We start from the raw sequence: 25,133 nt of genomic DNA, 5'->3' as shown, positions 1-25,133 counted from the left end.
AGCCTGGCCACGCCGCTGCAGGGCACTGGCAAGGGCAGCAGGTAGCCAGCCACAGACCAGTCGACCCACCTGGGGCTCCCTCCTCCCCTCGGGCACCGCTACCTGCTTGCCCAACGCGCCCGCTGACGTGCCGGGCTGTTGCAGCACAGCTCCACGTGTTTCCTCCCGGGGCAGGAGCTTCGTCAGGCTGAGCTGGCAACAGCCCTGGTGGCCACATGCCTGGAAAAGGGGCCACAGCAGCACAGGACAGGCCTCGGGGCTGGGGAAAGGCGAGGGCAGCTGGGGCGGTGCCCCAGCTGAAAGGGAACCAAGGCCCGCGTAGGGGAGTGCAGGGCAACACGCTCCCCAGGCTAGAAGTCCATAGAGCTGTGGGCCAGGTAGTCCTTGCGGCCGATGTTGCTGACTTGCTTGGTCTGCATCGCCTCCAGCTTGGGGCAGTCGGTGATGCGATGGCCCAGGCCGCCGCAGAAGGCGCAGCCCCGCTCGCCTGCGAGGAGAGGGAGAAGGTCAGGGGGAGCCGTGCCATGCCAGGAGAGTGGCCCCCCCCACCCCAGAAGCAGAGGGGCTACACCAGCGGCTCCCCTGGCTGCCACAGCACCGGGCTGCCCACGTGGCCAGGCAAGGACAGCCCCGAGGCAGGCAGGAACCCCCCCAGGAACTGGGGGGCCTGTCCACAGCCCAGGTCTCTCACCATCCCTGCGGGAGGTCCCTGTGTCTCTCACCTCCGATGTCCAGCATGGTCTCGTCCCCGCAGTGCAGCACCTGGAGCACGGGCGGCACCTTCTGCTTGGCCTCCAGCAGCAGGGCCTTCAGGTCCATCAGCACCGACTCATCTGGGGCAGAGACATGGATCAGACACAGCCTGAACAGGCACTGCCCCATGCCACCATTCCCCTCCATGGGCCATCATGACTGGTGCCCGGTGCTCAGGAGCACCCCCTTGCCAAGGCAGGGCAGCTCTGTCACCCAGCTGCCTCCTACAGCCGCAGCCCCCCCGGCAGCCCCCAGCCCCGCGCTGTTTCTCACCACAGGCCTTGTTGATGAAGGTGGTGGCAATGCCCGTGTTGCCTGAACGGCCTGTACGCCCGATGCGGTGAACTGCAGAGAAAGAGACAGGATCAGGCCTGGGTGAACACAACGTGACAGACCAGCGCTGTCCCCAGCCCCTGCAGAGACAAGCGCAGAGCCTTGCTGGCCTCTGCACCCACCCCGCTGTGCCCTCGCTGGTCCCCACCATAGTTCTCGATCTCCTCCGGCATGTCGTAGTTGATGACGTGCTGGATGGCTGGGAAGTCCAGGCCCTTGGAAGCGACATCAGTGGCCACCAGAACATCCTTCTTCCCATCCCGGAAGGCCTCGATGGCTTTTGTCCGTTCCTCCTGATCTGCAAAGGCCCAGCAGAGAAGATCAGTGAGGGCAGAGCTCCCAGTCTTACGTCTTGCAGCAACCACTACGGCCTCAGAGCCAAGCATCGCTCAGCCAGGGCTCCCCCAGTGAGAGGACCGACACGGCCCAGACTCCTGACGCTGCCACAGCCCCTCCTCACACCATCACAAACTGCTGCACACTGGGACCTCCCGTAGCCACGTACCATGCTGGCAGGAGCGGGGTCAGGCAGGGCCACACCGCAGCCCAGGCCTCCCCAGGACCCTCACTGACCTTTCCCTCCGTGGATGGCCACAGCTTCCACGCCCTTGAGCAGCAGGTACTCGTGGATCGCATCGACATCCGCCTTCTTCTCCGCAAAGATCAGCACCTGCCGCAGCACAGACACCGTGGAAGAGTGGCCTTTCTGCAGGCTGGCACCAGCACAGCGCCCCAGGGAAACTCCCTCCCTCTTGCCAAGCAGAGCACACAACAGCTCTGGGCCCAGGACCTGATCCTACGTGGAGCACGGCTCACCCACACACCTACCCTACCCATGTCAGAGCCCTGCAGCATCACATCCGTGTCCCCACTGCCCGCCCCACCCGTGCCCAGGGGCTGCGTGCACCCGCGCTGCCCCCAGCCACGCTGCCAGAGCAGCCAGAGCGTACTACTCACAGGTGGCGGGGTCTTCTGCAGGCACTCCAGCAGGTACACCATCTTGGCCTCCTCTTTCACGTACTCCACTTCCTAGAAACAAGCACAGAGGTGAGTCAGGCAGCAGAGAAACTGCCATTGCTCGGCATCCCTTATCTCGTTGGGAAGAGGGCCACGAACCCCAGATCTCTGGCAAGGGGTGGCATCAAGTGCCCTCATGAACGGTGCTGGCTTCCCACACAGGCACAAGGCAGCTCCCAAATATCTCACCTGCACGACATCCAGGCTGGCAGCACCCGCTCGCCCAACGTTAATGGTGATGGGCTTCACCAGGGCGCTCTTGGCAAAGTTCTGGATCTTCTTGGGCATTGTGGCACTGAAAAGGAGGGTCTGACGCTGGCCCTGAGCAGGAAATACAGTGCGGGCAAGGATTTAGCACTCGCCCAGGCAGGCAAGTGCAGGGATTGAGCTTCAGGGTGCTCGTATCGCGCCAGCTCAGTACCTTGAAGTAGGAGAAGATGGTACGGATGTCCCCCTCAAAGCCCATATCGATCATCCTGTCAGCCTCATCCAACGCCAAGTAACGGCAGATGTCCAGGCTCACCATCTTCTTCTGCAGCAGGTCCATCAGGCGGCCGGGGGTTGCCACCATCATGTGCACACCACTGCGGGACGAGAGGAGGTCACGGTCAGGCACTTGGGACTCCTGTCCCATGCAGCGACACGTAGGGAAGGTAACACCCCCTTGGCGTGTCACCTTCACCCCCGCACCTTCCTGAAGCCACCCAAAGCCAGGGTGCCACCCCTTAGTCCCCAGTCAGAAAACAGAGCACAGCTCCAAGCCCCACACCCCCCTCACAGAAGGTCTTACTGTTTGATCGTCTCCATCTGCTCCTTGACAGACATGCCCCCGATGCAGAGGGCGCAGCGCAGTGGGGGCAGGCTGTCCTCCTGCAGCAGGCGACAGTAGTACTCCAGGATGCCGTGGGTCTGCCGGGCCAGCTCCCGCTGCACAGACAAAACTTACTCATTCCTACACCTCCGTGCAGGGAGAGGATCTGGGATTGTCACTGAATATCAGCCAAAGCTTCCTCCCGCACGCCACCACGCCCCTGACACTCACCGAGGGACAGATGATGAGTCCATAGGGTCCCTCTCGCTTGGAAAACGGCAGCCTCTTCTCCTGCTCCAGGCAGAACATGATCACTGGAAGGGTGAACACCAAGGTCTTCCCAGAGCCAGTGAACGCGATGCCAATCATGTCCCTCCCCGAGAGGCTGGCAGAGAAATGGGGCCGATGGTGAGGAGGGGCATCACGGAACGGCTCAGACCTCCAGGGCCGAGCAAGGCGACAGGGCGCATCTGTCACCCGGGAAGAGCGCCCGCTTCACACCGCGGGGTGGGCTGTAGGGAGCAACCGCTCCCCGCCCCGGGACAGGGCCGGAGCACTCACATGGTGGGGATGCCTTGGATCTGTATGGGTGTCGGCTGCTGGATTCCTTTTTTCTTCAGGCCCCTCAGGATAGCTGTCAGAGAACAAGGGACACGCGTGTTTGTGACCTGCAGTCTTCTCCCTCTTTCCCTCCTCCTCGTGTCCCAGCAGCAGCTCTTCCACCAGTGACAAACAGCCCTTGGGCCAGCAGCTAGGTGACACCACCACCATTGGGAATTTAAGCTCTGACCCCACTAACTCTAAGTGTTAAAGATCCAACAGCTTCGCTCGCTGACCCACGTTTCCCCGGGAGAACCCTGTCCCCCCCTGCCAGGCTCCTCTCCCCATCCACCTGCTGGGAACTTCATCTCCTTGAAGCTCTTGATGGGGGGCGGGATGCCTTCCCCCTCCACCAGGATGTGGTACTTCTTGCGCACGCGATCGTGCCGTGCCTCCGACATGGCCAGGATGTAACGAGGTGCTCTCCAGCTGCGAAGGCAACAGAGAAAGGTTGTGGTGCAGAATGAGACTGGGGCTCCAGAGGCAGCAGCTTCCACAGAGGCCCAGGGGAACTCCCTGTCGGGCTCCAATATCCCACCAGGAAAACCAGGTACGTCCGAGGGGCTTCATGGTGCGAGCAGGGGAGCAGATCCACCCCAGTTCCACGCATTAAACATCTCCCCAAAGTCTCAATGAGAAGTCCCAAGCTAACAGCTGAGAACAGCCTACGGATGGCGGACAGAACATGCCAAAATCTTTTGGAGGCATCTCGATCATCTCTCTGACACTGCCTCAAGCAGCGCTGGCTCTGTAGGCTCCCCCAGTCTATTTCTCTAGCTTAGTCACCTCCAAGATCTGAAGATCCACCTCAAGTCTTCAAGTTTAACATAAACGTGCTCTAGCAAACCTTACTGTATGTAAAACAACATCCACGGTGACTCAACAGCCTTTGCTCTTACACACAGAGGTAAGGAACCAGGCAGCGGAGCAAGACAGAAGGCAGTGCCCGCAGAGCAGTGCTCCTCCTGCAAGGCTGCACAGCTTCTAGTTCTCTTCAGCTGCGAGGGAGCAATGTTTTCAGGAAGACAACTCAGTACTGTGAAACACACCTGGTTTTAATCGGATCATCGTAGGTGATGCCCTTTGCCATCTCCTTCACCGACATCAAAGCTGCAAGAACAAAGCCGATGAGATCAGTGCAAGCTCTCCACCTCCACACGTGCATGCCCTCAGCAGACAACTATCGGAGCAAACAGTTTCAGAGACCATGCCCAGAGACAGAGGATGGAAAGCTGCACCCCTGACAGCCCCATGGGTGCAGGAACGCCAAGTGCTGCAGCCTGCCATGCCCAGGGCCTGCCACAGCAGCGTCTCGGCTAAGCCAGGCAGTCAGATGCTGACTGAAGGATCCTGTTATGATCTCCTGTTCCACCCCAGGCATGAACATCCCTGGGTGTTGCAAGGCAGGTAATACCCCCACTGCTGCCCTGACAGCTCTGGAGACAGGTCTGAGAGACACGGAGCTCCCACCACTCACCTCGGCCCTCTGCCACACTCTCCAGGATCTTCTCTTCCTCCTTCAGCTGCTTCTCCTTGGCTGACTCCTTCCGAGCTGGGGGGAGAGTCAAGGAAACAGTGAGGAGGGTTCAGTGACTCCCGAAAGCCGCCCGGCCCTACCGCCAGCCGCCCCCCTACCTTCCGCCTTCTCTTTGAGGTGCTGGTGCTGGTCCAGGAGGCTGATGTTGGACTGGGGCCCCAGCGGGATGTCATCCTCGTCACCCCGCTGCTCGCTCCCGCTGTCCCGCTGCTCCTCCTCCGACACCACCTTCCGCCGCATCTGCAGCAGCTTCTGCAGCTGGAAGGAAGCGGGCGGAGGTGGAGTGAGCGGCCCCGCGCCGGGAGGGACGCTCAGAGCCCTCCCCGGGCAGTGCCGGGCCCCGTTACTCCGTTACCATCTGCTGCTTGCGCTGCTTGACGGGCACGTAGGGCACATAGTCGTCATCCTCCTCCCCCGACAGGTCGGACGTCTCGGCCGCCTCCTCCCGCTGCCTCTGTAGGGGGGGAGACCCGAGGTGAGGTGAGGCCGGCCCGGGACGGCACCGCCCCCCCGGGGCTGTCGGCACCGGCCGGGCCCGGCGCAGCGCGGCCCGCAGGCCCGGCCCCACCTTCCTGTCAGCCCCGGCCTCCATGGCGCCGCCTCCACGCAACGGCCGCGCGCGCCCCGGATGTAAATCCCGCGCGCCGGAAGTGACGACATCGGGGAACGGAGGCCGTCGCCAAGCAACGCGGCGGAGCGCGCCACGCCCGCCCGAGACCGGGCCCGACGGGTGGCGGCGAGGGCCAAAGCTGCGCACAAGGCGCACGGCGGCACCGCTCCCCCCCCCACCCCGCCCCGGGCGCGGCAGAAAGCAGCAGACAGCGGGGTTTAAATAAAATAAAAAATTAAAAAGTTCTTTATTGGGTCCAGCACGGTCCTTCCCCGCGGCGCGGGGAGCCGCGCGCCCACGGAGAGGGGGACGGGACGGCCGGGGTCACCCCGCGGGGCAGGAGGGGAGGGGGGGCAGAAGGAGGATGGGGGGAGCCCCGGGGGCCCCCGCGGGGTAGGAGAGCACCAGGGCCCCCCCGGGGAGGAGGAGGGGACCCCACCGAGGCGAGGCAGGGGCCCGCGGGGCCGGGGGGGCACAGTGAGGAGAGGCGAGCGGCCGGGGGTGGGGGGCGACCATCCCGTCCCCCCCCAGCACCTCACTGGGCTGCGCTGGAAGTGGTTTTCTTCAGGGTGAAGTTGGTCCAGTTCACGGCCACCTTCTGCCGCGTCTGCTTGGCCGAGTCCAGGCAGAACCTGGTGGGGAGACAGAGGACAGCCCCTCTCAGCCACCGGCCCCTCTGCCCCCCCAGCAGGGCTCAGCCCCCCCGGGCTGCCCCCTCACCTCTTGAAGTACTCCACTTCTCTGTCAGTCTCGTCCATCTCCGCCCCGTCCAGGTCCTTGGGCAGGAACACGTCATCTGGCAAAGCAGAGAAGCACGGAGAGGGTCAGTGCCCCTTGCTGGGCATGGCGGGGGCGGGCAGGTAGGGAAGGGGCTACGGCGAGGATGGGGGCGCAGAGCAGCGCTGCCGGCACTCACCGATCGAGGTATTGGATTTGTCCACCTTGTTCCGGCTCTTCCTGCTCTTGCCCTTGGGCTGGGGGGAGCCCCCCAGGGCGGGGGGGACAGGCAGCTGTCGGTCCCCTGTGGCCAGGGCAGGAGGCTGCTGCTGTGCCGGCTCCGGGGGCTCCGCTTTGCCCTCTCCCCTCCGGCCCTTCCACTCGCTGCTTCTCTCCTTCTCTGGCCTGGCGCTGCCGCAGCCCCAAGGCTGCCCCTTGCCACTCTCCCCCGGCTCGGCACAGCTGCCCGCCCGCTGTGGCTCCGGGGCGCCAGCCTTGGAAGGGTGCTTGGCGCCCAGCACCAGCCCCTTTGCCCCAGGGCTCTCCAGCCGGGCCTGGCCAGCGGGACCCGCAGCGGTGCCCTCCCCTTTCTTCGCCTGCCCGCTCTGCCGCTTGTTCTTTCGCTGCCGGCTCCCGGCAGGCACTGGCTCCAGCAGCTCCGGCCCCTTGGCCTGCGGTCCCTCCTTGGGCTCCGGGCTCAGCCTGCTGCCGTCCGCGGCGGAGTCCGCAGCCTTGGACTGCACCCAGATCATGCGGGACAGGCTGGGCACGGCGCTCAGGCGCTTCACCACACCGTTCTCAGCCGCCGGGGCCGGTGGCGGCTCCCCGGACCCCTCGCCCCATCGGGGGCCCAGCTCACCCTGCAGCAGTGTGTGGCTCTTGGCAGGGCCCAGGCTGAGCGGGGCCAGGGCCAGGTCTATGTCCTGCAGGTCAGAGGAGCCGTTGAGGTGGGAGAGGAGGTTCTTCTGCTCCAGGACAGCTGCCTTCTTGGGGAAGTCGTTGACATCCAGGTTGAGGTCGTAGACGCTGAAGCTGGCGCGGATGGAGTCCTTGATGGTGTTCTTGATCTCCTGCAGCCGGCTGCTGAGGAAGCTGTTCACCCGCTCCAGCTCCAGCTCCGGCCACTCCAGTAGCTTCTCCTCAGCCGGCTCCCTGGCCTGGCTGGCCGCAGGGGCACGCTCTGCCCGCTTCTGGGCCTCTGCCTCCAGCTGGGCTTTCTCCTTCTCCTGCAACACAGGTACCATGAGGCCACAGAGCCACAGGCACAGGCCGCGGGACTAGCCGTGCACCAGCTTTGTCAGGCAGCAAACCCAAGGGCCAGTGCTCAGCACGACCACCCCACATCTTCCACAGCCCCGTCATGTGGCCACTGCAACAGCCACCACGCCGCACACCGGACACCGCCCTGGGCACGAGGCACCAGCACAAGCCATCACAGCCCTGCCTCTCCCTGCCACAGACGCACAGTGTTTGCCAGAGATGCGGCACAGAGCAGGTAGGACAGCGCAGCCCAAAGCGCCCGGGGGGGGCTGGGCCACCCTCTGCGGGAACAGAGGCAGGGGAAGCCCCGCACGGAGCCAGGCACCACTGTCACCTCAGGGGAGAGGGCAGCAAAGGACACGGAGTTCAAGAAACCAAATGGAGATGAGGGAGAGAAGGCAAAGCCCTGCAAGGGGCACGGTCTTGCCCTGACCTCCCTCCTGCAGCCCGCCCCAGCCAGTGCTTCCTCCTGCCCAGCCTCACCTTCTTCTTCTGCTTGTGCCGTGCCCGCTTGGCCGCCTTGGCACTGTTCAAGGGCTTGGGCTCTGTGCTGTTGATGTAGTCCAGTAGCTCGTCCACGTTGCGGTGGTCCACAGCGGGCTCTCCCGAGCTGCTGTTGTGCCCTACTTTCTGCGGCAGCTCCTCTTTCCTCTTGGTGAGGCGCGAACGCAGCTTCTCCCGGATCTCGGCATAGTTGCGGCTCGTGGGAGCGGCCGGGGGCTGCGGAAGACGAGCGCTGTCAGCCGGGCAGGCACACGAAGCCGGCGTGACGCACAAGCAGCCCCAGCGCCCTCACAGGTCCCCCCGCACCGACCTCCCCAACCACTCCCTCCCCCGAGGTCTCAGTGAGACAAGTCAGCACAGCCCCCACTGAACTCTTTTCCACCGCGAAGCCACAGGGTTTGGCTGGCTGCGCCGAGCCCCAGGGCTGGGCAGGCGGCTGCGCGTCGGGAGCAAGGGGACGAGCAGACTGATGAGGCAGGATGGAAACGAAGGAGGGGGATGCACACGCGGGCAGGGAACAGCCGTGGCCAGACCTGCCCACCTCCGCGCTCTTGGCACGTGGACTGTGTAATGTCTGACCGCAGAGCGGAGCGCAAGGACCGGGGGTGGCTGCGGAGCAGCCCCTCACTCACCGCGTTGTGGCCGAAGAACTCACAGTAGCAGCAGTCGCAGAACTTCCCGTCTTTCTGGTTGGTGGAGGAGGAGGTGCAGGAACTGCGCTCCGAGCTGCTGTCCTCGTCCTCCCCGAGCCCCTCGTCCGCCTCGCATGGCTGCGGTGGGTGGCAGCTGGTACCGTTTGGGAATTTGTGCCCTTTGCAAGAGGGGTCCCTGAGGAGAAGGGGAGAAGGGCGAGAGGTGAGCAGGAGCCAGGGGCTCTCAAAAATTGCCCCACACTACATGTGTAGAAACACCCCTCCCAGGGCAGCCTGTGCCCGAGCAGAAGGATTCGCAGGGCAGACAAACCCCCTCCCCTGCATCCTCCTCCTCCGGGGGGAGATGCCAGAGGAGCCCATGGCAGAAGACATCTGTGGCTCCTCACCCCGCAGGGCTTCTGGCAGGCCGGAGGCTGGCACGCCAGAGCTCCAGAAAGCTGTGTCCCCCTGCCAGGCCACAAGCTGATTCCAGGGCAGGGAGCGGTACTCACGGGGGGCGGCAGGTAGCACAGGTGAGAAACGCTGGAACTGCGTGCAGCTGCCAGACATCCCCACGTGCAGGCAGGCCCGGCTCCCATGGGCACAGACCACCCAGCTCAGACAGGGAGGCCAGGGCACGGCCCACAGCGCCACTCCTCGAGCTCCAGCTCGGGACCTGGCTGGCTCTCTGGAGGGAGCGCTAACCAGTGGAGAGGAACCAGCACCCGCAACTCAGCGTGCTCTCGTCCAGGGCACAGGCAGCCCAGAGAGGGCCAGGGGAACAGGCAAGCAGAACAAGTCCACAGGCTTCATCTTCTCGAGGACCTTTGCTCAGTGCCACAGCTGCCCAACAGGTCTCACTGACAAAGGTCCTGTTGGCCAACAGCAGGTTGACCAGGCGGTTCCTTTGGGTCTTTTAGCTGGAGGAGGAGCAAGCACAGTCTCTTCTGCACCACAGTACTAAAGGACAACCACAGGGAGAAGACAACGTGGGGAGAGAAAGAGCTCAACCCTCCGAGACCAGGGGTCTGTAGCAGCGGAACTGGCCCGCAAACACAGCAGCTCTCTGCACCACCACGCCAGGGCAGCCGGTCCCTCCGCTGGGAAAAGTGCATCCGTGGGCAGGGGTGGGCGAACGGGCGCAGTGCCCAGTGAGGAGAGGCTGGGAGCAGGCAGGGCTCCTCTACTCACCTGTTTGTGCTGGGCAGCTGGTGGGAGGCGGGAGGAGGGATGAGCGAAGTGCTGCAGTGCCCGTTGCAGGGATGAGCGCAGCCCGACAGCGGAGGCGGCATCTTCAGCAGCGGCACGTTGGCAGGGGGCAGGTGAGGGCTCTTACACGACCCTGGGCTGTGCAAGACCGTGCCGGCGGGAGGGGACTCGGACACCGGCTTTGGGGCTGCCGCCTGCACACTGGGCACAGGGAAGAGCGCGGCCTGCGGGGAGGTGCCCGGCGGGACGTGGGGCAGGGAACCGAAGGGCCCCGGATGGGCAGGCGTCTGCTTGGAGGGGATCAGCGCTGGCGGCTGGGAGGGGAGGCCAGTGGGACTGTTGGGAGGAGCAGTGAGGTCCGAGTGCTGATTATGCTCTGAGGAGTGGAAGGCCTCACCTGCAGAAGAGCAGAGACGGTCAGACACCGGCTGTCCCGCACGCGCCAGGACCAGGCTCAGAACCACCCACCACCTCTGCACGGGCCGCTTCTCTGTGGGACAAACCCTGCCTCCCCTCAGGCGGCGGGGCGCGCGGGCTAGAAGCCATCCCTGCTTGCAAGGGGCCTCAGCGGCACCTCAGCTACCCCGCAGGATTCAGCCCTGCCCCACGGAGAGCAGAGCAGGGGGAAGGCGCTGGGGAAGCGAGGGCTGCGTGGAGCAGCAGGCTGGGAGGAGGCCGGCCCTGGCCCTGGGCACGCACCTGGCGGGGTGGCCCTCCGGCACATGCTTTTGAACTGCTTCGGCAGCGTCTTGCAGAAGTCGAGTGAGGTAGGCAGAGGCGAGCCCGGGGCGGCGCTGCTGGAGGTGGGGGAGGCTGCATGGCTGTAGGGACAGGCCTTGAGCCCCTGCACCGTGGCAGGCGCCTGGCTGGCGCACTCTGGAGAGAGAGCAAGGCCGGGGTGCTTGTCGCCTGGAAGGGAAGCGGAGCTAGGGCCGGCTGCCAGCACCCTCTGCCTTTGCAAAGGCACCCAGGCATCCCGTTGGCACTGGCATTCAGAGGCCCAGCCTGGCTACCCCTGCCCACCAGCTGGGCACCCACAAGGAAACCACCCAAGCCAAAGACCGGGCAGAAAGCTCTGCTCAACCCCACGGCCGGCTTCAACTCACCTAGTGCAGCAGGGGGGGCCCCAAGGGGGCTGCCCTGCGTGGCCCCGTTGGTGTGCTGCGAGTTCCAGAGGCCCGAGAGCTTGTGAGCAGACAAGAAAGAGCTGGGGTCCCAGTCCCCTGAGTTCCCGTGGCACGAGGAGGAAGAAGACGAGGAGGAGGAGGAGGAAGAGGAGTGGGAGCCACCCCCACAAGACTGCGACTTGCAGGATGTATGGGATAACGAGACCTGGCAAGAAAAACACAGAGTGAAGCAGCAGCAGGCTGGAAGGGAAAGCCCTTGGACCCAGGGCATCAGCACAAAGACCCCCTACACTGCCCTCAGGCAGCAGCTCAGCACACAGGAACCGCTCTGGTCACTGTCTCGGGGGTGGTAAACAGCCTGTCCATCCAACAGCAACACAGCCTGGCTCCCGGGGCCCCCGCCAGCACGGCCAGGCCATGCCAAGGGCCACATGCCTGCTCTGGTCCTGCTCAAACCAGGCCAGGGTTAAATAAAGCCAAGCAGGAGGGCGCTTCTCTTCCCCTGAGCTCCACACACGGGCCAGCACTTGCCCGGGCACACGCTGCCGCTCCAGGGAGACCCGGCGTAATGGCAGGGAGCAGCCCTGGGGCTGCAGGGAGGTGGCACAATGCAGAGTGGAGCGGGGCTGGCAGAGAAGCAGCGGCACTGCGGCCTCGCCAGGAGGCAGCTCCAACCCACCGCACGCTGCCAGGTAAGCCTCCGCGGCGCCACGCTCTGCCCCACCGCGGTCTCTCCCCGAGGAGCGAGCAGCAGCCCTGGGGAGGGCAGCATGGCTGCCGGGAGCAGCGAGCCTGGGACATCTGAGGCGCGCAGCTCCGAGCGAGGAGGGGACCTGCACACCCAGCCAGCGACACGGGGTGGTCAGCGCCACGGTCCGGGGAGCTCCAGCCCCAGCCTGTCCAACCCCAGCTCCGTAACCGCTCACCGCCAGGGCCTGCTCCTGCACCGCCCGCCGCTCTTCCTCCTCCACGCTCTTCCGGCAGCTCTGGCAGATCCACAGGGGCATTTCTCCCAGGAGGTTCTGCACGAGCGTTGGCACGAAGTCCGGTGGCAGCCTCTCGCCCGGGGAAACCAGCCCATTGTGGGACGGCCCTCCCCAGTCCTTGCGCTCCCGGTGACAGAGCAGGCAGCACGTCTGGACTGACTGGTTGGTGGTGGGCAGCACCTGCAGAAGGACACACAGACCAGGTGTGAGCCACCGCACAGCAGGGCCCCAGGTCGGCGCAGGTGCGGGCAGATGATGCGGGAAAAGAGACCTCGGGACACTGACACCGAACCAGAGGATTTCTTACAGGCTGCGTGTGGGACTGCGCCTTCTCCCACTGGAGGAGAGCGGCCTCAGGCTGCCCAGCTGCCACCAGCCTGCCGTGTGCCAGCTGGGAGCATTTTGGACCCTTGGGAAGATCACGCCACACTAAAGACAGAGCCCCACCACCAGCATGCCTGGCTGGGAGGCTACCAGCAGCTCCCACTTTCACCTCCAGTACACTGGGACTGAGGGGACTCACAGAAATCACTACACAGGGACACGAAAGGGGGGTCCGGCAGCCACAAGCCCCCTCCTCAGTCACCACAGACCCCCCACCGCGTCACCCGAGAGCCCCGGGCCCTCCCACCCGCCTCTTTGTTCTGCGCAGCCGGCAGCGCAGATGCGCCGGGGTGGGGTACAGCCCCTGGTGCTGCTCCACGTTCTCCCTGCACGAGGCTGCCAGGTTGGGGCTTCCCGCTCAGCACTGCGGCAGGAGCCAGGCCACAGCCCACGGGCTCGCCGGAGACCTGACAGCCGTGACGAGCCCAGCGTGGCGGGGACGAGGGGGCCCCCATTGTCTGCCGCTGCAGCAGGGCCCCGCGACAATGAGCCGCACATTGAACTGCTGCTGCGAAACAGATGGCGTCTCCCAGGCTCAAGGTGAAGCAAAGGTCAGAGGCCAAGGAGAGCAGAGGGGGAGCGCAGCTCCCCTGCCCACCCGCCTGGCTGGCCACGGGGCGGAGGAGGCTCCCGAGTCACCCCGTGTCTCAGCGGGGGCAGGTGCAGCCACTGCCGCGCACAGCAAGCGAGAGGAGGACGGCTCTCCCCAACCCACTCGGTGCATCTGGAGCCGGTGCCCACCCCTGAGCTCCCTGCCTGCGCCCCGGAGCAGGCGGCAGCAGGCAGGCGCGTCGAGGGATGTCAGGCAGCAAGAGGCGCGGGAGCCGGCCCGCAGCGTGTTCCGCAGATGCTCGAGCCACCTGCCATCCCCCCACGGCAGGGCTGGACCTTCCCACAAGAAGGAGCTGCGGGAACACCCCCTGAGGCACGCCAGCCGCCCAGGCGAGCGCGCCTGCCCCAAACCCGGGTCTCTGCCCTCCAGAGCGCACACGGGTCTCCTGAGCAAGATCACCCTACGCACAGGGACGGAGTAAGCGGCGCAGAGCCCCCGGGGCTTAAAAAGCCCTTTGCTCTCATGCTGCTGAGCGCTGCTGGTCCTGCCGAGGGGTGCAGTGGTGGGGGACAGGCTCGCTGGCCGATTCACCTTCCCCAGCAAAGGCTGGGATCAGCTTTCCCTTACTGCTGGGAGAGATGAGCCCCCCCCCGCCCCAGGGATGCTGCGCAGCAGTGGGAACCCCCCAACAACCTGCCAGAGACATCCCAAAGTCTCGCTGCAGCTCAGCCCAAGGCCACAAGCCGGCTCCATCACCCTGCCCGCCCCAGGGAAACCAGGATGCTCCGAGGCCGGGGTCGGTGCGGGGATGGGGCAGGGCCCGGCGGGGAGGGAGCCTCCGGCCCTGCCCCATCCCCGCACCGACTGAAATCCCCTCAGAAACAGCCCCTTCCCCACCGCAGGGCCTAACCCGGTACCTGAGCGGTGGCTCTGCCCGGTTCCCCGCTGCTCCCCGCCGCTACCACCACCTCAGGCGGGGCGGGCGGTTCCGGTGGCGGAGGAGGAGGAGGCCCAGCGTCGGAACCCCCCAGTCTCTCCCGGCGAGGCCCAGAGCCGCCTGCCACTGCCGCCTTGTTCCGCCTGCGAGTCATGGCGAGCGCGGCCCAACGCCCGCCGCAGCCAGGACAACAGCCAATATGGCGGCGCGGCCCGTCCAGCCCCTGCCCGGCGCGGGGGGAGAGGAGGGAAGGGAGAACGGCCCGGCGGGGTGAAGCCGCCGCCGCCATCTTGCGAGAGGGCAGCGACGCGCGGCAGCGCGCCCCCTGGCGGGGGGAGGTTGGCGGCGCCGGCACTACCTATGGCTCCGCCCCACCCCGCACTCCCCCGGGTCCTAAAGGGCGCCGGTGCCTTCGGGGCGTCCCCAGCCCCGGACACCGCTCCCCGCACCCCGGTACCCGCACTGAGGATGGGCAGCACCGGCCTTCGTGGTGGTGCAGCACCCCACAATGCACGCGTGGGTTCCAGCCCCTCTGCTTCAGAAAATCATAGAACCGTTTTGGTTGGGAAGGACCTTTCAGATTATCCAGTCCAACCATTAACCCAGCGCTGCCCAGCCCACCACTAACCCATGTCCCTCAGCACCACATCTACAGGGCTTTTAAATACCTCCATGGGTGGTGAATCCACCACTTCCCTGGGCAGCCTGTTCCAATGTTTGACAACCCTTTTGGGGAAGAAATTTTTCCTAATATCCAATCTAAACCACCCCTGGCACAACTTGGGGCCGTTCCCTCTCGTCCTTTTGCTTGTTACCTGGGAGAAGAGACCGACCCCACCCCGCTACACCCTCCTTTCAGGTAGTTGTAGAGAGCGGTAAGGTCTCCCCTCAGCCTCCTTTTCTCCAGGTTAAACAACCCCAGTTCCCCCAGCCGCTCCTCATCAGACTTGTTCTCCAGACCCTTCACCAGCTTCGTCGCCCTCCTCTGGACTCGCTCCAGCACCTCAAAGTCTGTCTTGTAGTGAGGGGTCCAAAACTGAACACAGGATTCAAGATGTGGCCTCACCGATGCCAAGTGCTCCCCGTCCCCCTGTAACAGACCTCTCGCTACCCTGGCTGCACCCCAGCACTGCAGCATCCTCACAGCCACCCGCGTGTTTGCAGCTCCCCCGCACCCCAATCCTGGCACACTGGTACCCCCAGTCCATCGCAGCTGTGCAGCACACTGACCTGGCCTCCCTGCATGACCCCCGGGCGCACATGGGGGTTTCCAGCCCCTCTGCGCCCCATCCCCGTGTAGCGGTACTCTCCCGGTACCCCGGGTGCCTCCCGGCCATGCAGCGCCATGCTCAGCACCACGGCACCCTTGGAGTTGTGTGACCCCATCCCCGCAGGGAAGCCCTGCACGCTGCACCCCACGCCCTGGTCCCGGTGCGGGGCTCTCCCGCTCCCCCAGAGCACTGCGGCCGTGCAGCGCAGTGCCCACTGCCCCGGCCTTCCCCCTGCTCCTGATCCCAGGCTGCCTGAGGGGCTCTGCTGCCCCTCTGAGCAGTCCCTGTGCACCAGGTCCCACAGCCTCGGGGGGCCTCCAGGGTTGCCCCCCCAGGAGAGTTGGGGTCTGGCTCAGCCCCTCACCTCCCTGCCAGCCTCGGTGCCACCCTGCAGCGCAGCTCGGGGCCATGAGTGACCCCAACCCCCCCCCCCATTGTGGCACTGGTCTGCATGAGGCCAGACCTCGCCCCGTACCACACCTTGTGTCACCAGAGCCACCCTCCTGCAGTGGGGCAGAGCGTGGTGCTGGTGACACGGGGACACGTGCCACTGCTGGGCAAGAAAAGCCCATTGTGCCCCCAAAAATGCCACGGGCACAGGCAGGGCTCCAGGCTCACTGCACACCGAGACCCCCAGCCACGGGAGGCAGGACACGCTGCCCAGCCGGAGCCTGCGGGGCCACGCAGAGCCCCAGCACCGGGCCAGCCCCGCACCCACACCCGGCCGGCTCAGCCTCCGTGCCGTGGGGCCGCCGTGACTCAGAGACTTCCTCATGAGGTGGTGCCGCCATGTTTATTTAATCGTCCTCGGTGGATTTTTTACCTGTGAATCCACCCCTTTAGGCTTTCAGCCACCTGAATTATTGGCACCCACATCCTGTGGCCAGCAGTGCCAGGCCTGGCGCAGTGCAGAGCAGCCGCCTCCTCGGGCACGCCTGGGGCAGTTTGCTGTGCCCAGCACCCCGCGGGACCCCTCCTCAGCCCCTCGGTCCTTTCGCTCCCGCCGAGGGGCTGCTTTGCCCCCCTCCCACCGCAGCACCCCGTTCTGCACCCCGGGCCCTGCACCGCCCGTGCAGCAGAGGCTGGGCAGGTGCCTGCGGATGCCTCCCCCCGGTGCCCCCCTGCCGTCCTGGGGCTGCTCGGGGGTAGGGGGGCTGCAGGGCCGGGTCTCTGGGGTGTCCCCTTCCCCAGAAGGCTGGGCCTCGGGGGCTGAGGGGAGGGGGGAACTGGGAGGGGAGAGCCCGGGCACCGGGAGGGGAGAACCGGGAGCCTGGGGGGGAGCAGTCGGGAATTGGAGCCAGGAACTGAGACCGGGGCGCGGCACCGGGAGGGGGAGCCGGGGCAGCCGGCGGGAGCGCCCTGCCCGCCCCACGGGCAACCGGTCCGTCGAGCGGCGGCCGCCCCCCGGCACTCGGCAGCGGGAAAGCCCCGGGTCTCACCGCGGGCCGGCCGGGGCAGGGCGGGACGGGGGCCGGTCCGTCGAGTCGTCCCGGTGCCGGGGCTGGGCGGCCCCCGTCCCGGTCCGCCCCCCGGGCGGTGCCCGGTGCCGGCCCGCCCCGTCGGCGAGCGGCGGGCGCGGGCGCGGGGCGGCGGCAGAGCTGCGGGTGCCCCGCCATGCTGCCCGCCGCGCTCCGCCGCTGGCTGCGCCGGCCCAAGGTGAGAGCGGGGGGGTCCCGCCGGGGCCGCCCCCCCCCGTCGGGGCTGTCCCGGGGGCTCGCCGGCACCGGGCGCGGGGCGGGGTGGGGGGCGGTGGCGGGACCCCCCCGGGGCGGAGCGGGAGGAGGAAGCGGTGCCCGGCCCCAGGGCTGGAGGTGCGGCGAAGTGCCGGCAGGACCGGGCAGCTCAGCGCCCGTCCCGGCGCCGCCCGCTCCCGGGGCGACGAGATTCCTCCCCCGCCCCCGGTCCCCTCCGGCCCTCCGGCCCCGCGGCGATCTGGGGGAGAGACGGGGCGAGGAGCGGCCCTCCGGGCTGGCCGCTCCCCGCCGGGGGCTGCCCGCGGACCTTTCCCCTGAGCCGGTGTTTACAGCCGCGCACGGATCCGTGCCCACGCTGCCGGGATGCCGCCGAGCTTGTTCATCCTGCTCTGCCCCTGGGGAAACTGAGGCACGGCTGGGTGGGGACGGCGGCGCTCCCGGGGAGGGCTCGGCCGGTGGCTGCCTGCCTCCCCGCCTGCCCCCGGCACAGCTCGGCTGAGCCGGAGCCGTCATGGGGGTCCCACGTACCTGCCCGAGTGGGTGTTTGTGGACCCGGGGCTGCCCCACGGGGACAGGCCGCAGGGGAGCAAACCCCAGCAGCCGCTGACCCGCCTGGCTGTGGGCACTGGGGATTTGGGGTCCCCCTGGCCCAGCACCCGGAGTCACGGGGTGCTCCAGCCATCACCCTCCCGCTCTCCCCGCAGCGCTCCGACCCCCGCCTGCTCTCCCAGTTCTTCTTTGCCGACGAGAGGGTGACGCAGGTGGTGGCTGAGATCAACGGGCTGGATGCCGAGCTGGACCCGCAGCAGTACCTCGTGCTCCTCAACCAGCTCCACCTCAGCCAGGTACAGGGGCAGCCTAGGCCCTGGTGTGACCCCGGTCCCCCCGGGTGGCCGTGGGTGACGTCCCTGCCCTCCCCAGGCTCACCTCCTGGCCATCCTGGAACGGATCATGGAGGAGTGCATCCCCACGCAGCGGCACAGCCGCGACTACCTGGTCAAGTTCCCTGAGGAGCTCTTGGTGGACAACCTGGGAAACCACATGCTGTTTGCTGCCGAGGTCAGCCCGGGGATGCCGTCCTGGGGTGGGTGACAGGGTCTGGCTCCCCCAGGTAGGGGCTGTGCTGGTCCCAGCGCTGGCTCCTGACAGTCCCCTGGTCCCCACAGTGTCTCCTGGCCGGGACCTTCCTGGAGGTGGAGGAGGCGGACGGGGCGCAGCTGCGGCCCCAGGCCAGGAACCTGCTGTGCAGCCTGGAGCTGGTGCGGACGGTGCTGCGGGAACAGAGCCTGAGCCAGCCTGGCTGCTACCCGGAGCCCGTCCGGGCTGTGCTCGTCCAGTTCGACCGGCTCTTTGCGGAGTTTGAGCTGAGGTGGGGGCCAAGGGTTGGGGTGCTGGGGTGGAGGGGGGCTGCGCCAGGACCGGAGGAGCCTCATGGTCCCCCCTGGCTCTCCAGCTATGTGTCCTCATTGGTGGCGGTGAAGTCTCCCGAGGAGATCTACAGGCAGCAGGAGATCATCGTGCTCTTCTGCGAGACAGTGGAGAGGTGAGGGGCATGGCCAGCCAGGTGGGGGGAACAGGGACCCCAGCCCCGGGGATGGGGCAGCGTCCCAGGGCTCGGCCCTGCTGTAAGGATGTCCCCCCCCAGGGCCCTGCATCTGGGCTACCTGACCCAGGAGATGATCGATGGCTACGAACCGCTGCTGATGTTCACCATCCCTCGCCTGGCCATTATCAGGTGGGTGCAGCCCCTGGAGAAGGGGGTGACCGCAGGTGGCTGGGTGCTCCCCACCCTGTACCAGCCCCTTCCCCCCTTGGGGAGTTGGGGTCCCAGGCAGCCCCCGAACACAAGCTGGGCTCTATCCCCTCGCAGCGGCCTCCTCATCTACCCTGAGGGTCCCCTCAGCCTGGAGCAGAGCCCTGAGCAGATGTCCCGAGTCTTCAGCCCCTTCTACAACCTCCTGAAGAAGATCAGGTACGTGGCAGGGGGTGATGGGCGCCTGCGGGTGGGGCCATGGGGTAGCAATGGGGCCGTGACATGGGGCTGACACTGTCCCCTTGCCGCAGGGACCTGCTGCGGGTGCTGTCAGCAGAGGAGCTCTGCCTGCTGGAGAGGAGCCTGTGCACAGCCGAATCGGAGGATCCCTGCGGTCCGGCCACCCCCCCAGCTTGGGGGGCAGCCATGCCCAGAGTGGACCCTCCTTCTCCCTGGGGTCTCCTGGAGGTCCCCCATGCCACTCCGCTGCCCCCCACCTGCATGACACGGCTGGGACCCCCTGGCACGGTGGATGACCTGGCCACTGACCGGCAGTGGGGGTGAGTGGCAGGGAAGGAGCAGGGCCACGATGGCAGATCCCTGCCTGCTGGGATGGGGACTTTTTGTGCCACCCCTGGGGTAACTGTCACCTCCCTCCTGTGCAGCCCCCAGCCCCCCGGGAGCAGTCCAGGGCTCGATGCCACCCTGGGTGCCCGCTGCTCGGAGCTGCGCTCCCGCTACAGCAGCACCAAGGACATGCTGCACACCCTCTTCGTCTGCATCTCGGGTGAGTGACCCCCTTGCCACCCCCTGCAGCACCCTGAGCGCCCCCCAGCACCCTGACCCCCCTCCCTCCCGGCGCAGGGGTGGCCGATCAGCTCCAGACCAACTTTGCCAGTGACCTGCGGAGCATCTTGAAAACGGTCTTCAAGATCGTAGCCTCGCAGGCGGAGCCCTCGGAGGAGATGGGCGCCAGCCGTGAGTAACCCCCGGGGACAGGGACACGGGACACGGGATGTGGGGCACAGCTCCTCTCTGCCCTGCCCATTGCCCGTCCCTGGCGAGATGAGGGCACCAGGCATGGGGATGGTGCTCGGCCAGGGTTGCTGGCAGCTGCCTGGTCAGGGGCTGCCCCTCGCCCTGGCCGTGGAGGTGTTCGCCACGGGGCTGAGTCCAGCCCCGGTTTGGCTGCAGCACCACAGCCCTTATCCCTGCAGAGAAAGAGGATGGTGACCCGTGCGCGGTGGACCCTCCTCGCGTGGCCGACTGCCCCCTCTGCTCCAGCCCCGCCGAGGCTGCCGGGCTCCGGAGGGCAGGTGAGGGGCTGCCCGGGGTGCCACGGCATTGGGGCAGGGGGCCAGCCCACGGCTGATCCCGGGGTCCAGCCAGGGGGCTGGGGACGTTCCCGGGGACGGGGTGAGGGGGAGCCCCGTGGCTTTTACCGATGCGTTTTGCCCAGCAGACACCCGCCGCCTGCCCGAGTGGGTGCCGGACAGCACGTGCAGCCAGTGCTCAGCCTGCCGCTCGCCCTTCACCCTGCTGCGCCGCAGGCACCACTGCCGCAGCTGCGGGAAGGTAGGAGGGGGCCGGGCCGGGGCGTGAGGGGTCCCCCAGGGGCCTGGCTCCGCTCAGCCCCGCTCCGGCTCTCTCCCGGCAGATCTTCTGTGCCCGCTGCTCCCCGCACGCCGCGGCCCTGCCGCACTACGGCCAGCCCAAACCCGTGCGTGTCTGCACGCACTGCTACGCCGTGCACCTCTCGCCCGCGCCCCAGCGTGCCCGCAGCCAGTGAGAGACCCCCCCGCCCGTGCCAGATCCGCCTCTGTGGAGGCTGCAGACCAGGGCTGGGGGCAAACGGCCGCTCCGGGGCTGCTGGGCGTCTCTGGGGCCCCACGACGCCCCTCGGGGCTGGGTGGGCATGGCGGCAGGACCCCCACTCGTGGGGGTGGGACCCCCCCCTCACACAGCTGCAGCACCCCACACACGTGGCAGCAGCCACGCTGGTGGGGCCAGGGCTGCGGTGGGTGCAGAACCACCTCACCGGAAGCGCCACGGCCGTACCCCGCTGCCGCAGAGCCGCGTGCGCCGCGGGCCTGCCCCCGCCTGGAGACGTGCTTCGTGGTGGCTTTTTTTCCTGGTGAACTTTGGCTGCTGTTGGGCCCCGGGCAGAGTCTCCCCCCTCCACCCCCGGGGCCTGGCCTGAGACGGTGCAAACAGCCCTCACATGACGGCGGGTGCCCCGGGGCCGTGCGGTGCGGTGCTAGGCTGTGCCGTGCCGTGCTGGGCTGTGCCGGGCCGTGCCGTGCCGGGCTGTGCCATGCTAGGCTGTGCCGGGCCGGGCCGGGCTGCGCTGTGCGGTGCCGGGCTGCGCTGTGCCGTGCCGTTCCGTGCCGTGCCCAGAGGCCGGCCCTCCCCTCCCCACCGCCTCCGCCCGATGGATTTTAATAAAGCGATAACCCGCCTGGCTGGGCCCTGTGGCGCCGGGATGCGGCAGTTCCCGGGGGGGCCGGTGGGGGCAGCGGGCCCGGGGACACCCGTGGGTGCGGGCGGGGGGGCTGCGGGTGTCCCGCGTGGGCCGCTGGGTGACTGGGGGGGGGGCGCACATCCCCCCCGCTCCCCGCCTGACTCGCGTGGACGCGCACGCGTGACCGCGCGCACACACGCACCGACGCGCCCCGCGCCGGGCGCGGGTGACCCCCGGGGGGCGCGGCCGAGCGCGGGGGTGGGCGTGTCCCTCCGCCGATTCAAATTTGGAGCACGCGCTTTCCCGCCCGAATTTGTTTCCCCGCCGCGCCGACGTCAGCGCCGCGGGGCTCCCGGCAGCCAATGAGCGCGCTGCTCGCCCCGCCGCTCCCCGCCCGGCGCCGCCATGGAGCCGCCGGCCACCAGCATCCAGGTGCTGCTGCAGGCGGCCGAGTTCCTGGAGCGGCGGGAGCGCGGGGCGGCCGGTGCCCGGTACCCGCCGTGCCTGGCCGAGGCCGAGCACGGCTACGCCTCGCTGTGCCCCGCGCGGTCCCGCCGGGCCGGGGGCAGCGGCAGGTGAGCGGCGGGGCTGGGCGGGGGGATGGCGGCAGCCGGTAGCGCCGGTGCTGATCACCGCGGGGGCGGGGGTTCTCCCGTAGGTCGGTGCACAACGCGCTGGAGAAGCACAGGTACCGGGACGCGGCGGGGCAAGTGGGTGGCCGTGCCCGTTGTCCCCCGGGGCTGACCATCACGTCGTGTTCCCCTCCCTGCCCGGCCGCAGGAGAGCCCAGCTCCGGTGCTGCCTGGAGCGGCTGAAGCAACAGGTACCGGTGGGCGCGGGGACAGCCCGTTCCACCACGCTGAGCCTCCTGCACCGTGCCCGGCTTCACATCCAGGTGAGAGGGGAGCAGCCCCGTCGCCACTCGGGCCCCGGCCGGAGGGCCCCGAGCGGCAACAGGGCCGCCCACCTTGGAACCCCCCAGGGGCTGGAGGAGCAGGAGCTGAGGGCACGGAGGGCCAAGGACCGGCTGCGTAACCGGCAGTGGAGCCTGCGGCGGCAGCTGGAGCTGTTGCTTTCACCCGTCGGTGGGGAACGGGCGCGGGCTGACAGCCTGGACTCCCAGCTCTCAGAGCCCTCCGAGGGAGGTAAGTGAGGGGAGAGAGGGCGGGCAGGGAAGGGGAGGCCATCAGGGCCTGACCCAGCCTCCCCCTGGTGCCCAGAGGATGCTGAGATAGAGGTGGACGGTGCAGTGTTCAGTGGAGATCTGCTGCCCGGCTTCGGCACCGGGAGGGACCACAGCTACTCCAGCCCCTGCAGCCCTGCGTCCTGACAGCACCCGCTGCCTCCCCTGCACTGCCTGCCTCCTCCCTGCCTGCCGCTGCTGCAAACGCAGCCTCCATGGCCTCGTCAGGGCTGCGCGGCTACGGGCCTATGGGTGGGGGCAAGCGCCCTGCTTGGCCCCCCGCTGCCGGGCTGCTGAGCAGCACCAGTCATAGTGCTGGGCGCATGGGGCTGGCACGGCACCTGCTGTGCACCACAGTGGGCCTGGCTGGCACGGGGACACCCTCCCACCTCCCCCCGTGAGCCCCCAAGCAGGCTGGGGGCCGGGGGCTGCCTACCATGGGTGCAGGACAGCACAGCCCCCAGCACACACGGCCACAGGAGGGCTCTGCCACCCCTGGAGAGCCAGGAAGGGGAAACGAGTGCATTAAACAACCTGCCTTCATGCTCCCACAGCCGCCCCCCTCTCTTGTACATACCCGACTCTATTCTAGTAAAGGCACTTAGTGAAACCCCCGCCTGCATCTTGCCTGTGAGCACAGACCCCCGGCAGCGGGCTGGACCCCTGGAACAGAGGACAGCGCTGGGCTCAGCTCTAGCCAGGCCAGCCCCATCCAAATCAGAGGTGGGAGGAGATTCTTTAATGATAATTACATCTCAGGGTCTAACAGCAGCTGATTGTCAGACTTGTACAGTTTCTTTAAAAATATCTAAGGAGGCTCCTATCTGTTCCGGTGCAGCTGGTGCCCACCTGTGCCCAGCCCCTCACACGTACTGCTTCTTCTTGGTGGCCGCCTTGCTCGCCAAGTCCTTGGCTTTCTCCGTAGCAGCCAGAGCTGTCTCCTTGGCTTTCTCGGTCGCTTCCTTGGCTGTCTCCACCAGTGTTTTGGATGGAGCTTCTCCTGTAACATGGAAGTCATTAAGCCAGCCCCAAAGGGCCCCTGCCCTGCCCTGCCCTGGTACAGGAGTGCCAGCTGGTGCAAGCTAGACCAGCTCCGGCCCCGTCGCCTCGGGACGTAGGCGATTTCCCCACACAGGGGGAAGCCGAGCCCAGTGCTCCTGACCGGGGTGCGTCAGGGCATGTCGCAAAGGGGAACCACAGGCACGTGACTGCTGCTGTGTTACATCCCCCTCCTCCCTGTGCTCCACCCCTGCCCGGCCCTGTAGGTGCTGCCTGGCTGCTCTGCTCGGGAAGAGCCAGCAGTGCCAAGACATGAGGACAAAGCCAAGGGATAAGGATTTCACAGTTGGATTAGTTCAAGCCACGACCTGCCCATAGAGTGGAGTGCTCCCAGTGTGACCTGTAACTCCAAGAGACCCGTCCCAGTCAGCCCCTGCCTGCCCTTGGGTGCTCACCTTGCATTCTTGCTAGCACGTATTCAAATCCCTTGGTGCTCTTGGTCACGTTGCTTTTGAACCTGGCCAGACCAAACTCCTGCAAGGGAAGAAAGAGTCAGTGAAGGTGCAAGCTCAGCTCCCTGGTCACACACAGCCCCAGCTCGACCAGTTCCAAACATCTGGTGGGCTCATGCCCACCAGCAGTGATGGTTCTGGGTGCCCCAAGAGCTCATGAGGATGGGGGTAATAAGGGGAAAGGGGGGAAAAACCAGCACAGGGAAGGAGTAGAGCAGGGGGAGCAGCAGCTTTAAGGCCTCTCCAGCAAGGTGGGGGGACAGCCCTGGTCGAGCGCTCACCTGGACAGCCCGTGAGACGCCAAACAGGCTGGAAGAGACCCAGGCTTCCCGCTTGACCTCAGTCCAGTTGCTGTTCTCCGGGTTCACCTGGTACACGCAGCGCTCCTCCACCACCTGCATGAGGCACAACCCAGCTGTGGGCACTGCCTGGCCCTTGCTACCCGGCCCCACGCCCACCCGTGGGCACCTACCATAAGACGCACGTGGTTGATGTTCCAGGTGAATGTGGTCATGGTTCGGTTCTTGGGGTCCACGATAGAGTCCTCCAGGATGTAGACAGAGTGGGCGACATTGGCCGGGAAGAGGCGCTCCGCCCAGCGGGGCATCCGGTTGGTCTTGGTCAAGAGCCGCCGGGAGAGCAGCTTGTGGTCCGCCGTCACCTCCCGGTGCACGATGTCTTCGGTCAGGACATGTTTGCTAAAACAGGGAGGGGGGCAAAAAACATCAGACCCTGCTCCTCGGCTGACATCCCACCACTCCCTGGGGCGGGGAACCACCAGGCCCTGTGCGGGTGAAAGCAGAGGGCTGTGGTATGGAGGGAGACGGGGAAGCAGCAGCCCCCTGGAACCCCCGGTGTGGGGCAACCAACCCGGGAGACTCTGGCGGGGGGCGAGCAGAGGGCCCTGCCCCCGTGGGACCCCCGGGGAAAGGGATGTGGTGGGAGGGGGCAGCATCCCGCGGGGCACCGGGGTGGAGGACACGCACCCCGAGGGACCCTTTGGAGGGGGGCAGAGTGCCGCGGCAGACCCCGCGGCGGGGCCTGTTTGGGGGGTCGGGGAGGGCCCCGGGTGAGGCCCGGAGGCGGGGGGGGGGGAGCAGGCCCCGGCGCACCTGTAGGGGTTGGGGTAGCGCTGCCAGAAGGCGGCGAAGACCTGGTCCCAGGGCCCCTTGAGGACGCCCAGGCTGGCGAAGTACTTCCCCATGGGCGGCCGCCGCTCAGGCCCGCGCCGCCGCGCCCGCTCCTGCCCGCGTCTGCCCGGCGGCCGCCATGCGGCCTCCTGCCCCCCGC

General features: G+C 67.1%; 5 protein-coding genes across 6 annotated transcripts; 2 read left to right on the top strand and 3 right to left on the bottom strand.

The window, feature by feature from the left end:
• Positions 1–343: 343 nt before the first annotated feature.
• Positions 344–5,675, bottom strand: DDX41 (DEAD-box helicase 41). The gene is made up of 17 exons (XM_068408695.1): positions 5,620–5,675; positions 5,407–5,505; positions 5,150–5,309; positions 4,992–5,066; positions 4,564–4,624; positions 3,807–3,943; positions 3,476–3,548; positions 3,146–3,299; positions 2,894–3,030; positions 2,525–2,687; positions 2,293–2,424; positions 2,044–2,115; positions 1,660–1,756; positions 1,235–1,384; positions 1,027–1,098; positions 723–833; positions 344–487 (listed from the first exon to the last, which is right to left on the bottom strand). Exons 1-17 carry the CDS (start codon positions 5,641–5,643, stop codon positions 351–353), a joined length of 1,854 nt encoding a protein of 617 aa, XP_068264796.1. The 5' UTR covers positions 5,644–5,675; the 3' UTR covers positions 344–350.
• Positions 5,429–14,192, bottom strand: FAM193B (family with sequence similarity 193 member B). Of its 2 annotated transcripts, XM_068408693.1 has the most exons (11): positions 13,951–14,192; positions 12,037–12,276; positions 11,090–11,315; positions 10,683–10,892; positions 9,966–10,380; positions 8,775–8,970; positions 8,122–8,358; positions 6,578–7,604; positions 6,382–6,457; positions 6,196–6,293; positions 5,429–5,505 (listed from the first exon to the last, which is right to left on the bottom strand). In XM_068408693.1, the coding sequence occupies exons 1-10, from the start codon at positions 14,122–14,124 to the stop codon at positions 6,197–6,199; spliced, it is 2,898 nt and encodes a 965-aa protein (XP_068264794.1). In that variant the 5' UTR covers positions 14,125–14,192; the 3' UTR covers positions 5,429–5,505; position 6,196. The 2 variants fall into 2 exon arrangements, with proteins under 2 accessions (XP_068264794.1, XP_068264795.1); XM_068408694.1 differs by lacking the exons at positions 5,429–5,505; positions 10,683–10,892 and having other exon boundaries at positions 5,913–6,293; positions 13,951–14,182.
• Positions 14,193–17,681: 3,489 nt separating this feature from the next.
• On the top strand, positions 17,682–20,539 carry LOC137668004 (lateral signaling target protein 2 homolog). The gene is made up of 12 exons (XM_068409272.1): positions 17,682–17,780; positions 17,857–17,994; positions 18,102–18,304; positions 18,389–18,478; positions 18,581–18,670; positions 18,806–18,907; positions 19,000–19,248; positions 19,354–19,475; positions 19,553–19,666; positions 19,906–20,004; positions 20,151–20,263; positions 20,346–20,539. Exons 2-12 carry the CDS (start codon positions 17,887–17,889, stop codon positions 20,475–20,477), a joined length of 1,422 nt encoding a protein of 473 aa, XP_068265373.1. The 5' UTR covers positions 17,682–17,780; positions 17,857–17,886; the 3' UTR covers positions 20,478–20,539.
• Positions 20,540–21,545: 1,006 nt separating this feature from the next.
• Positions 21,546–22,479, top strand: MXD3 (MAX dimerization protein 3). Its single transcript, XM_068409584.1, has 5 exons — positions 21,546–21,724; positions 21,808–21,837; positions 21,930–22,044; positions 22,132–22,294; positions 22,370–22,479. Exons 1-5 carry the CDS (start codon positions 21,555–21,557, stop codon positions 22,477–22,479), a joined length of 588 nt encoding a protein of 195 aa, XP_068265685.1. The 5' UTR covers positions 21,546–21,554.
• Positions 22,480–23,049: 570 nt separating this feature from the next.
• On the bottom strand, positions 23,050–25,125 carry PRELID1 (PRELI domain containing 1). The gene is made up of 5 exons (XM_068409241.1): positions 24,956–25,125; positions 24,316–24,541; positions 24,125–24,238; positions 23,787–23,865; positions 23,050–23,332 (listed from the first exon to the last, which is right to left on the bottom strand). Exons 1-5 carry the CDS (start codon positions 25,045–25,047, stop codon positions 23,196–23,198), a joined length of 648 nt encoding a protein of 215 aa, XP_068265342.1. The 5' UTR covers positions 25,048–25,125; the 3' UTR covers positions 23,050–23,195.
• Positions 25,126–25,133: the final 8 nt, after the last annotated feature.

The sequence above is a fragment of the Nyctibius grandis genome, chromosome 10 (assembly GCF_013368605.1).
Source record: "Nyctibius grandis isolate bNycGra1 chromosome 10, bNycGra1.pri, whole genome shotgun sequence".
In the NCBI taxonomy this organism is placed as follows: Eukaryota; Metazoa; Chordata; class Aves; order Nyctibiiformes; family Nyctibiidae; genus Nyctibius; species Nyctibius grandis.
The sequence above is the reverse complement of the archived record's forward strand: the minus strand, read 5'-3'. Positions and strand labels throughout refer to the sequence as shown.

Coding starts and splice junctions, on each gene's coding strand:
- LOC137668004 (XM_068409272.1), top strand. CDS start 17,887: ATGGAGGAGTGCATCCCCACGCAGCGGCACAGCCGCGACTACCTGGTC. Junction 18,479..18,580: donor TTCTGCGAGACAGTGGAGAG/GTGAGGGGCATG, acceptor GTCCCCCCCCAG/GGCCCTGCATCTGGGCTACC. Junction 19,476..19,552: donor CCTCTTCGTCTGCATCTCGG/GTGAGTGACCCC, acceptor CTCCCGGCGCAG/GGGTGGCCGATCAGCTCCAG.
- MXD3 (XM_068409584.1), top strand. CDS start 21,555: ATGGAGCCGCCGGCCACCAGCATCCAGGTGCTGCTGCAGGCGGCCGAG. Junction 21,838..21,929: donor AACGCGCTGGAGAAGCACAG/GTACCGGGACGC, acceptor GCCCGGCCGCAG/GAGAGCCCAGCTCCGGTGCT. Junction 22,295..22,369: donor CTCAGAGCCCTCCGAGGGAG/GTAAGTGAGGGG, acceptor CCTGGTGCCCAG/AGGATGCTGAGATAGAGGTG.
- PRELID1 (XM_068409241.1), bottom strand. CDS start 25,047: ATGGGGAAGTACTTCGCCAGCCTGGGCGTCCTCAAGGGGCCCTGGGAC. Junction 23,866..24,124: donor GCGTCTCACGGGCTGTCCAG/GTGAGCGCTCGA, acceptor CTTCCCTTGCAG/GAGTTTGGTCTGGCCAGGTT. Junction 23,333..23,786: donor CGTGCTAGCAAGAATGCAAG/GTGAGCACCCAA, acceptor TCCATGTTACAG/GAGAAGCTCCATCCAAAACA.
- FAM193B (XM_068408693.1), bottom strand. CDS start 14,124: ATGACTCGCAGGCGGAACAAGGCGGCAGTGGCAGGCGGCTCTGGGCCT. Junction 11,316..12,036: donor TGCAGGAGCAGGCCCTGGCG/GTGAGCGGTTAC, acceptor TTTTCTTGCCAG/GTCTCGTTATCCCATACATC. Junction 7,605..8,121: donor GGCACAAGCAGAAGAAGAAG/GTGAGGCTGGGC, acceptor CCTGTGTTGCAG/GAGAAGGAGAAAGCCCAGCT.
- DDX41 (XM_068408695.1), bottom strand. CDS start 5,643: ATGGAGGCCGGGGCTGACAGGAAG. Junction 5,506..5,619: donor AGGCCGGGGCTGACAGGAAG/GTGGGGCCGGGC, acceptor CCCCCCCTACAG/AGGCAGCGGGAGGAGGCGGC. Junction 3,300..3,475: donor ATCCAAGGCATCCCCACCAT/GTGAGTGCTCCG, acceptor TTTCTCTGCCAG/CCTCTCGGGGAGGGACATGA.